The following is an 11109-nucleotide window of genomic DNA, read 5'->3' on the forward strand; positions in this document are numbered from 1 at the left end:
GCGGTGGGTGCTGCCAGTGCCCCGGTGCGGGGCTGCTGCTTCAGACTTGTCCTGGGGAACGGCCGTCGGCGGGAGTTATTCCAAGTACCGCGCTGATACCCAATGCTGTGTGTTAACAGAGCTGAAAGACTTCATTTCTCGTGTTTGTAGATGTAAGACTTAAAGACCACGGGGCGGAGCTGATAGAGGTTTCGGATAATGGAGGTGGAGTGGAAGAGGAAAACTTTGAAGGATTAAGTAAGTTAAATGGCTTTCATAATTTACGTTTAGATGCTTTGGAGGTATATTTTCGGTGAGATAATGACTGCTGTTCTTTACAAATTCGAATGGGCTTCTGGAGTGCTCTTGTTGTATTTGCTATAGTTCAGAAGCAGTTCTTGGTTTGTTTGCCTGTTTAAGTGGAGCAAAGAGTAGGTGTCATTATGGAGGAGAACGTCCCAGAAACATTCATCTGGATTTATTCGTGGTGAGTTGTGAGTCACTGCTGAAGGAACCAGACTTTATGGGAAGTGAACTATAGATTGAGTGCCTGCTGAATGGGAGCCGACTGCGTGCACACGGCTGCCAAACCTTCTGTCTGGTTGTTTCAGCTGTGCAAAACAGGAGCAGAAGCAGCACTGTCTGGCAAGTGCAACTGCTTGCTTCCTGCGTTGTTTTTTCCTCCACATAACCGTTGGAGATCTCTTTCACCACGAGTTACTGTGTTACCTGTGCTCGCCATGTTTATCCAGAAGGCAGTGAACTGGTTCTCTGCTGTTCAGCGCAGGGAAGGTGCAGGGCTGCAGTTTGTTACCTGGTGCTGGGTGCTGGGCTGATTGTGTAGAATTGAGCCCTCCTCGGGCTGTGGTTGTGGCACACGATCCTATGCCTGTTTGCTGCGTAACGTTGCACGGCATGGCCCTGCAGTTTTCTGCAGAGTAAAACAGGTGGCAGAAGCAGCTGACGTGTGCTGCTCTGAGGCACCTTGTGCTGTGTGCCAGTCCTGCTGTATCGACTTCAGGTGGTAAATGTGGCACAGCAGGATGTGTGAGGATTTAAAAGCGAGCTTGTGAAGGGGAAAGGAAAGTCTTGTCTTGTTGCTATTACTCATTGTATGTTGAAAAGTAATTGCAGAAGTCTTCTTGCTGCTGGTATGTATGGAAAATATACTCGTGTGGCCTAGTGTCACTGTCACTTGGAAGTGAAATCTATACTCTAAATATCTCTTTCCAGCTCTGAAACATTATACGTCAAAGATACAAGATTTTTCTGATCTAACACACGTTGAAACGTTTGGGTTTCGAGGTGAAGCTCTCAGTTCATTGTGTGCATTAAGGTATTATCATTGCATTCTTGCTAGAAAATTACTTAAAACAACTGAAGCCAACTTTTCAACTTACTGTTATTGATAAAATGAGGCTGTGGAAACTTGCTATTACTGAATGTGAGCTGTTTTGTGTGGCATACATTGTGTGACATCCTGAAGTCCTTTCCATCCAAAATCCTTCTGCAATTCTAAGCATCTGATCTGTCCTTTGATATACAAAATTTAGTGTTACTTCAATATGCGAGTCCTGCACGCTGTTTGCTGGACTGCAATTCATTAAAACTCTATTTAAATTCCTCCAAGGAGGACTGTAGGTTTGAAATAGCACAGCTTTTGAGCAGTTTGCATTAAGAATATTGTGCTGTTATGTGTAAGTGTGGGGAATGTGGTGTCCAACAAAATCAGACTTTGCACTTTATATGAGAAGAACAAGAGGGATACAAGTAAAAATGTTTGCATTGTAGGTAGGGAAATAATATCTGTAAAGCAGTGTAAGTTTTTAGTTGTTAGTGGTGAAAGTTAGCTACAGTGAAAAATACCCAAATAGTATTTTCTATGCCTGATGAGATTGTAAGTAATGATTAAGAAAATAGAATGGTTAGTGGGTAATCCTATTGCCTGCTTCCTTCCATCAGTGATGTTACCATTTCTACCTGCCATAAGTCTGCAAAGATTGGGACTCGTTTGGTATTTGATCACAATGGTAAGATTACCCAGAAAGCTCCTTATCCACGGCAGCGAGGAACAACTGTGAGCGTACAGCAGTTATTTCATACTTTGCCAGTGCGACATAAGGAATTTCAAAGGAACATCAAAAAGGTGAGGCAGCTCAGAAGTTATTGCAGGACTCTCATGCCCCTCCTCATTCACAGCTCAGTTCTCCGACGTTGATCTTGACGAGCACGAGTGAGTCTGACTTCATTAGAGTGAGTCTGACCCTGACAAGGAAAGTGTTCCCATGTGTTTTCTTCTCCTTTTCTGTTTTGCAATGAATGCATTTGGAGGTGCAGTCTCAAATTTCCAAATGCTGAAAAGAAACAAAATCGCCATCATTTTTGTGTATTTTAAAATTGGTGAATGCTACATTTAAAATATGGCTGAATATCACTCTTGCAAATATGCCATTTGTTTTTAAGTACGTTATTTCTCGTGTACATACGTTTAATTTGTTTGTAAGTATTTAAGAAATAAATGGCACCACTTTTGGACAGAAAGAAGTCTGTGTTGTGTGCAAATCTTGCAAGTGTTATCAACACAGTGTTGTTTTAAAAACATGTTTTGTGTGTGAACTTTCTTTCTATCTTAATAGGAATATGCAAAAATGGTCCAGATACTGCAAGCATACTGTATTATTTCAAAAGGAGTGCGGATTAATTGCACCAATCAAGTTGGCCAAGGAAAAAAGAGCCCTGTGGTATCCACTGCTGGAGGTCTTAACTTAAAGGAAAACATTGGAGCAGTATTTGGGAAAAAACAGGTATTCTGTTCTACTGACAAGAGAAGCAATATTGCTAGAAAGAGAAGTTTTTAAGACCTTCTTAAATAGAGGGGATGCAGGAAACCTTTAAAAATCATAAAGGGAAGTGGCACGTGTGGACTCCTTGCACACCCTACATGTGGCAAAACTTTTTTTTTGCCTTTTGGTTTTGCTTAGAGCTGGATTAGGTCATAGGTAGGTAGCAGGACAGTCACAGTTGAGTCAATAATATTGTTTCTCTGTCTATGTTTGGTTTAATGTAAAGATCTGGGAAATAACTAAGGCAAATGTGGAGATTTTCAGCACTCATCAGCTGTGTTATTGTCTTCTGCTGGGCTGGAGTTGGATGTTGGGTGATCTGACTTGGCTGACTTGGAAAAAAAATCATCAAATGGATTTTTAGGCTAATAAGTAGCAGTAAAATAGAAGAAAAAATCTACACACTTCACTTTTTTTTATTTCTCAGTTGCAGAGCCTGATTCCTTTTGTTCAGCTGCCTCCCAGTGAAGCTGTTTGTGAAGAATATGGACTCAAATCTACAGACCTTCCAGGAAAGCTTTATAGGTAGTCAGAGAAGAAGAAACCACTGTTGCCAGTGGTGTTTTAACATACTCCTAAGTCTTAAAAAGAAAAAAAAATTAAAAAGGAAGTGGGGTGGTTTATAGTATTAAAAATAACTCTGATCAGCATCATAGGTGTTAGTACAGTGTTTGGAAAAGGACATCAACTGATTTTTGAAGAAGTGAACTCAGGACTGAGGTTCTGGTAGTCAGGTGAGAGGGAGGAGCAGGGCTGCTGTTCCTTGTGCCCCAGCCAGTTCTGTTACTGTGGTCTGCTGCTGAATGTCACCTCTGAGTGTTCTGGGTGATTCCATGGTTTGTATCTGTATGTCTTCAGTAGTGTTACTGAGAAATGGTGTGAAATGTGTGTAAATCAGTGAATTATGCTTTAAAATGTACTTTTTTTTTTCTCTTCACTACACGTGAGGCTAACAGATAGATGCATTGTATCTGACCAATGCTGGTTCACAGCCGGCCTCTTCTGCTTTCAGAGCAGAAAAACAGCAAATTCTTTTAAATCAGTCAGCAGCTTTTTCAATTTTCTGATCCCTCTTTGGAGCTTAACACCAAACCTTGGTCAGAGAGGAAGCAGGGGGGGAGAACCAGCCCAGTTAGGTGTGGTTCTGCGTAACAGTGTTTCTCTAAACCCCTATAAAACACTTTTAACTGCAGTGGTCTGATTCAGATAAAAATATTTAGCTTTCCTCTTCCCTTTACCTTACTGGTGCTACCCTGTTGTTTTACAGTATTACAGGCCTCATTTCTCGCTGTGATCATGGTGTTGGGAGGAGCACAACAGACAGGCAGTTTTTCTTTATCAACCAGCGTCCGTGCGATCCAGCAAAGGTGAGTAGCTGCTTTATTACTTTTCTTTCCTAACAGCAATACTAACTTGCCTAGTGTTTTCTGCAAGCCACTTGATTAATAACAGATACACATCTTTGTGTCTTGATGCTGTAAATTCCTTCCTTAAGATTTTGTTTTCATTGGGTCTCTTTGTGTGAATAAAAGCTGAATTGTGTGAGATGAGATTTGGGGCGTTTTTAACTTTGTCAGGAGTTAAATAACATCCTGGTTTGAACTAAAAGGAGGAGTATCAGCTTTTACTGTTTTCCACCTCTACAGGTTGTCAAGCTTGTGAACGAAGTTTATCACTTATACAATAAACACCAGTATCCTTTTATTGTCCTTAACATTTGTGTAGATTCTGGTGAGTTATGAATAATTTTTAGTACCTTTTTTGTAAAGGCTAAAATTTAATTGAGGAATAAATTGTAGTTATTTAAAGAGCATCGTTTATTTGGAGAATATTGTAACTTCTGTTTTATGACTTTCTCCACTCTGATATTTTTGGTCTACTGTTGGTGAGGGGGAGATGGAGTTCAGCTGTGATTCCAATTTGTCCTTTTTACTTTTTCTCTACTCTGAAGTAATTTCTTAGAGAGAAAAAGGAAATTTGTGTTTAGCTTAAATACAAGAAAACTTACATTGCAGAGAATTAAATCCTGTTTGCTGGGATGTTGGAAAAGTTTAATTTGCAGATACACTGTGAATGTTAACTGCAGTTTTGTGAAATTAGAGGGCAGAACAGCAGGGACTTCGATCCAAGGAAGGAAGGAGTTGGTTGGGTTGTTTTCCCCTTTTCCCCATCTATAATGCAGTTGTTTTGCTTTTGATTTTTAGAATGTGTTGACATCAATGTGACCCCAGACAAGAGACAAATTTTGCTTCAAGAAGAAAAGCTTTTATTGGCGATTTTAAAAACTTCCCTGCTGGAGATGTTTGGTAGTGATGTTAACAAACTGAATGTCAATCAGAATCTTCTGGACATTGCAGGTAGGACAAAAGATGTGAAAATTCTGTGTATAACACATCGTAGAGAATTGAAAAAGTGTTTTAAATACTTGGAGAAGAAGTGGAGAGAATGTTTAGCTTTTAATTTATGTGCCTTCAGGGCAGCTTTCTTCATGTGATCATTAGTAATATTTTAGTGTATCAGCTTTCTTATAATAAAGGAAGACCCTAAGTTACCAATACAACATTTTTTCCCCATAAAGTTGACTGTTGCATTAGCACAAAATCGATCAATAATGCCTGAAAGCATTTTCTTGTTGGTACCGGGGAAAAATTTATGTTGCTCTTTTCAGAGGTAGAGAGGGAAGATTTATGTCTTTTATGCTCTTGCCAATTTTTTCCTTCCTAAAACACAGAAATATGTGAAGTGTTATGTCTGATTTTAACTTTATTTTTGATTTAAAAACTGTGTGTGTGTGTATTCCCATGACAAGTGTCATGGAACATATCAGAATGCTGACAGAGCTCATGATCTAATGAAGAAGGCTCAGTGAGGATTACTGGACAGAGGCATCCTTTATTTAAATGTCCTCCTGAAAGAATGGTTGAAATCTCGTAAACAAAGATTGAAATTTGAACACAAGTTTCTCTTTGGATTTTCAGCTTGGATTCTTTTATGATAACCACAGAGATCATTGGTTTCCCTGTCACTGAATAATCTTACAGGGCAGTTCTTCTATGCTAACAACTCTTCATTCTCACTCTTTTCAATGTAAACTTTTCTAATTTCCTTTCTGTATAGAATCAATTCCAGCCTCAGGCTACTTCTTTTAGGCTTATCTCTGGTAAAAGACACATCAGACTGACAACTTGAGAGAATTAAATCCTCTTATTATCTATGAATAACATGCAGTACAATTATCTGTCATGCCAGCTCCTTAATTCCTTGCCCACAGGTTTTTGTAGCAACCAGCATTTGCTTTTCATTGTCTTGATCATATCAGTAGGAGTGCTGATTGGACTGACTTATGTTGCAGTTTGAAAAGATGCTCCACGTTCATTCTCCTTAAGTTTCTTAAACACATCCCTCGTTGCCCATAGGATAGCAGTGCATTTCAGCCCCTGCTCAGTCAGCTTAAGGGCACTTTGGAGGAGCTTTCTGCTTTTCTACTTCTCTTCACTCCCTTTACTATAGCACATCATTCAATTTTAGTTTATAACTTATAATCTTGACTTTGTTTGTTTATTATTTTTAATTCTCATTTTGTTAGGCAACCTGAAGGTGCCTCATGGAGACACAGAAAAGCCCTGGGTAGAAATGTCACATGGCTCTGAGACTGAAAGCCCAAGCAGCGAAGGAAAAAGAGTAATGACTCTTTCCAGATTAAGGGAGTCATTCTCTCTCCATCAAAGTGAGAGTTATTTCCAAAGCCCTAAAAAGGTGAAACAGCGACACAGCTCCACTAAACAACTGTCACTTGATACCATTTTGAGTACTGTGAGGACTCAAAAGGCTGTTTTGAGTGAAGATTCTGAGAGTTGTCATGAGACGAAGTCAAAGATGTCAGTTCCAAGGAGGTATTTGAGAAAAGTAGAAGAAAATACAGATTCTGGATTCTGTAGCACTTCTGGATCTGATGCTGGATATAACACACCAGAGGCTGGGAGCTGTGTCATTAGTGAAACTGTAAATAATCCCATTGAAGAAGAATTCTGTAGTTCAGAAGAGCAACATCAAAATGAGTGTCGTAAGACTGATGGACATGGTGAGAAGTCATTGGAATGTGACATTCAGGTCTCGGGCACTGAACATAAAATAATTGGAGTGAATGACTGGAATAACCAAACTAACTTACCTCAAGAAGCTGGCAGTTCTTTACCAAGAGTAAAATGTTTTAAAAGTGAAGCAGATGACTTCAAGGCAGGTGTACATCCTGAAGCGAAGAATACCAGAAACTATATGCCATGTGTTGATGTACTGGTGGAAGTTAAAAAGAAAACCGTTCCGCTTGAATTCTCTATGAAAGCTTTAGCAGAAAGGGTAAGAAAGATTGTACGGCAACAAGAGAAGTGTACAGAAACACAAAATTACAGAAGATTTAGAGCAAAAATTAGTCCTGGAGAAAATAAAGTAGCAGAAGATGAATTAAGAAAAGAGATCAGGTATTTTCAGCTTCTTAACTTGTATTTGCCAATTAATAACGATAGCTAAGGAGAAAAAATAAAAACTGTCTTGGAGGGTGGGAGGAAGGCTTACATCTACTTTCTAATTTTGGAGATGTCTTTTGTCTAACTCCTTATGCCATTATATCATCCGTTTGGGCAAGCTGTTTTAGCTGGCAGAGCTATGCAGTTGTTAGAACTCAGTGCAAGCAGAATGAGGAAGAAGACACTAAAATGATGCCCAAAAATATCATAGACATGGCTCAGCTAAAATTTGTAATCTGCAGTGCAGGCAGAGAAATGTTATGACAGGTCTGTGACACTTAAGAGATTGCACAGCTCGTATTTCTCCTTCATTAATTTGAAATTTGATGAGATGTGGTGGTGAAAATAAGTTGTCTTTAGATGATCATTGGGCAGTAACAGTGTATGATTTGTGAATTTTGGGTTTAAAATAAGGTGAAGAAAGTCTTCTCTTTGCAAAAAGTCAAACATGTCAGCTGGTTGTTTTAGGAGCATGCTGCTGCCTTTGGTACTGTTCATTTGCACCATCGCCCTCCTGCACGCTTCTAATTGTCTTGCCATTAGTGGCTTGTTTAAAATGGGTGACTGTTGAGCAAATCTTGTCTGAAGTATGGATTGTTCTCTGCCAGACGTGGTGCCACCAGTCAGCGCCAGGCTCTGCATTCAGATCCTGCTTCCATTAGGCTTCATGTATATATTTTCCATGTAAAGTTCTGCAGGGGGAAAAAGGATGTTTTGAAGTTTTATACTAACGTGGTAACCGATGAGGCTTGTCTTGTGATTTGCTTATATTTCCTGTATACAGTAAAGAAATGTTTGCAAAAATGGAAATCATCGGCCAGTTCAATTTAGGGTTTATAATAGCCAAGTTGAATTCTGATCTTTTCATAATTGACCAACATGCTACTGATGAGAAATACAACTTTGAAATGTTACAACAGCACACCGTTCTTCAAGGCCAGAAGCTGATAGTGTAAGTATTCTCAATGATTTAACAATTTTATCACTTCAATTCAGTGTTTTAGAACGATACGTATGATTTTTCTTATTTAAGTATTTCACACATTCAAAACATTTACAGCGAAAGTTATTTTTATATTCAGTGTTACAAAGAATCAATCTTTGGATAAAATTCCCAATAAACTGCAGATAATTGTAGCTGTGCAGCCAATAAATGGTCAATGAGGTTTCACAGCAGGATTAATGTCAGCCTCAATTTGGTGAGTGTGGTTATGGAGTGAGGAGATTGGAGATGGTTATAGGCACAGGGAATGCTGCCCAGTTAGTTTTACTGTGCTGAGTAACGCTTGGAAGCAGTGCCCTGCTCATGGTGTGGTTTGTTACTGTTAGTTTTTACGAAGCAAGTGAGATGCTTTCCAAGGGAGTCGTGCTGTTGGTGTCAGTACCTGAAGCACTCTGTGTTCTGTACCCACACAATGCTGTGTTTTTCTCTTTCAGGCCTCAAAATCTCAATTTAACTGCTGTAAATGAAACAGTATTGATTGAAAACCTGGAAATATTCAGAAAAAACGGGTTTGATTTTGTGATAAATGAAAATGGTGAGTTTGTGCCAGAATTATTTTATCCCCATTTGTATACAAAAATCTCTGAGCAGAAAATTGAAATGATTTATCATTGTATACGTACTTTTTTGTGAGGCTTACCATTTTGTAGTCGTCTTCTGCTGTTTCTGAGAACATTGCAGAGTACCTCGCTTAAAAAAAGTTGTTGCAGACTTTATAGTCACTATATGGAGTTTGGGTTTGTGGCAGAACGTGCATCTCCTGGATTCTTATATTGAAATGTTTTCCTATGCTCTTAGACTCGTGGGTCCCAGCCAGATTAGGTACAGGTAAATGGTAAACCTCGTGATTTTAAAGTAAGATAGCACTGGTGAAATATTCCGTGGCTTTCCTTCAGCATTGACTCGATGTGTACTGATCACATTAACTGTGAGCTCCACGCTCCTACAACACAGGGGTAACGTGCATTTCAGAGCTTCCTGGAGGAGGATTGTGAAAGCATCGTGTGCCAGCACTTCTGGCATTCGGGAAGTCGCTACAGATTGTTCTGTATCTTTTGCTTCAGAATCTCCAATTTTTGCCCAAAATGCTATTTATAATCAAGTGTTTACCAACAGAAATCTGCTTTTTGAAATTGAAGTGTTTGTCATCATAAGTTTGCAAGCAGTTTCTTGTCAGTGTTAGAAGAGCATATCTGCTGTTCTGCTTTGGTTAGCTGTACATCTCATCAAAAGACTAAATTGAAATGATGGCACACAGACAGAAGACATCAATGTATCAAAGTAGTTTCTCTGTTTTTCCTCTTAAGAAAAAGTAGTTTCATGTAATGTTCTTGTTTCTTTATTAATTATTGCAAATCTTTCAGCTCCTGTTACCCAGAGAGTTAAATTAATATCCTTGCCAACAAGCAAAAACTGGACATTTGGTCCTCAAGACATAGATGAGCTGATCTTCATGTTAAGTGACTGCCCTGGAGTCATGTGTAGACCCTCCAGAGTCAGACAGATGTTCGCTTCTCGAGCTTGCAGAAAATCTGTAAGTACAGCACTTGGTATTTGTTTTCAGATAAGAACCGTGTAGAACTGGTGTATTACACGTGCCTGTATCTGCATATATATTGCAGGGGAAGTTTCTTTACTACTAGATTTCAGCAGCTAATATTCTTACTTTTATTCCCTGTGTTTTTCTCTAGTATGGCTTTAGAAGGATCCTGGCTGTTTTATATTCTGGTTTAAGCTAGTGCATTTCTGAACATACTTGTTTTGTCTTTTGATCACCTTGCAGGTCTTTTTCCTTCTAATGTCTTGCACAATATTTATTTGCTGTAGTAGTGGAAGTACTACTCTTATCTGTATGTCAGTTGTCAGTATGGAGTAAGAAAATATTGGTTTTGTTTCTGACTTTATTTGCAGGTGATGATTGGAACTGCTCTGAACGTGCAGGAGATGAAAAAACTGGTTACCCACATGGGTGAGATTGAGCATCCCTGGAACTGCCCCCACGGGAGGCCTACGATGAGGCACATAGCCAGTCTGGACTTGATTGCAGCTGAGTGACTGTCAGGATCTCTTCTGTGACGCTTCCCACGTCAGCAGCTCAGTGCTGTTCCAGGCTTTTAACACGGCTGTCTGACTTTGACTGAAGTGTGTAGCCAGGTTTCACCTCTGACAGTCAGAAGTCATTCAGCAGTCTCGTCCTTCTGATCACCGGTACTGACAGAGAACTCGTGTGTAAATACCATCTTTTATTGTGGTTTACTTTTTGTATTACTTAATTTTGTAGTCAAGATTTTTAAAATAAATGTAAATGTGTATATGTAAGGACCCAGAGCGGGTTACCATCATTCACTGCAGGTACTGTGATTCTTAAAGCATAATGTTCCTAACTCTGGGAATGGCATCAATCAGATGTTATGTGTGTCTGCTGCGTGGGATCATTTTAAATTAAAGGCAAACCATCTGAAGCTGGAAATGCAGTGGGTTTCTTTCTTAGGCTAAACCTGGTTTTCATTGCCAGTTACTTCAAGCTTTAATATTATGTTTAGTGATTATCTTACTGCCATCTGTGCTTAATGTTCAAATAGAGTAACTCATCCAGCATATTTAATTAGCTCTATTGCCATTTATGTTCCAAACGTTTTTCACAAAGGGATCCTCCTTTCCAGAGGACAAACGGCGAGCAGCCGGCCGGCTGCGATCACGGCTGCGTGGAGACGTGAGGCTTGGCTGCAGCAGGGCCCCGCCTTCTGCCGCCTCCCGCGCC

At 39.6% G+C, this 11109-nt stretch overlaps 2 protein-coding genes across 2 annotated transcripts in view; both read left to right on the forward strand.

Moving 5' to 3' along the window:
* Positions 1-38: 38 nt before the first annotated feature.
* PMS2 (PMS1 homolog 2, mismatch repair system component) lies at positions 39-10694 on the forward strand. Its single transcript, XM_031555883.1, has 12 exons — positions 39-237; positions 1942-2125; positions 2616-2783; positions 3250-3347; positions 4090-4189; positions 4469-4553; positions 5027-5179; positions 6409-7300; positions 8130-8297; positions 8783-8883; positions 9713-9882; positions 10260-10694. The coding sequence occupies exons 3-12, from the start codon at positions 2628-2630 to the stop codon at positions 10401-10403; spliced, it is 2067 nt and encodes a 688-aa protein (XP_031411743.1). The 5' UTR covers positions 39-237; positions 1942-2125; positions 2616-2627; the 3' UTR covers positions 10404-10694.
* The window catches only part of EIF2AK1 (eukaryotic translation initiation factor 2 alpha kinase 1), a 17933-nt gene continuing 17477 nt past the window's right edge, over positions 10654-11109 (forward strand). Inside the window, exon 1 of the mRNA XM_019620635.2 lies at positions 10654-10663. Coding sequence (XP_019476180.1) covers positions 10654-10663 — 10 coding nt within the window. The remainder of the gene's footprint in view (positions 10664-11109) is intronic.

The sequence above is a fragment of the Meleagris gallopavo genome, chromosome 16, assembly GCF_000146605.3.
Source record: "Meleagris gallopavo isolate NT-WF06-2002-E0010 breed Aviagen turkey brand Nicholas breeding stock chromosome 16, Turkey_5.1, whole genome shotgun sequence".
Lineage (NCBI taxonomy): Eukaryota > Metazoa > Chordata > Aves > Galliformes > Phasianidae > Meleagris > Meleagris gallopavo.

Bases quoted from the DNA above. Each gene is read 5' to 3' on its own strand.
- PMS2 (XM_031555883.1), top strand. From the start codon at position 2,628: ATGGTCCAGATACTGCAAGCATACTGTATTATTTCAAAAGGAGTGCGG. The intron at 5,180-6,408 runs GTAGGACAAAAG...TCATTTTGTTAG, and splicing joins GAATCTTCTGGACATTGCAG to GCAACCTGAAGGTGCCTCAT. The intron at 7,301-8,129 runs GTATTTTCAGCT...TCCTGTATACAG, and splicing joins GAATTAAGAAAAGAGATCAG to TAAAGAAATGTTTGCAAAAA.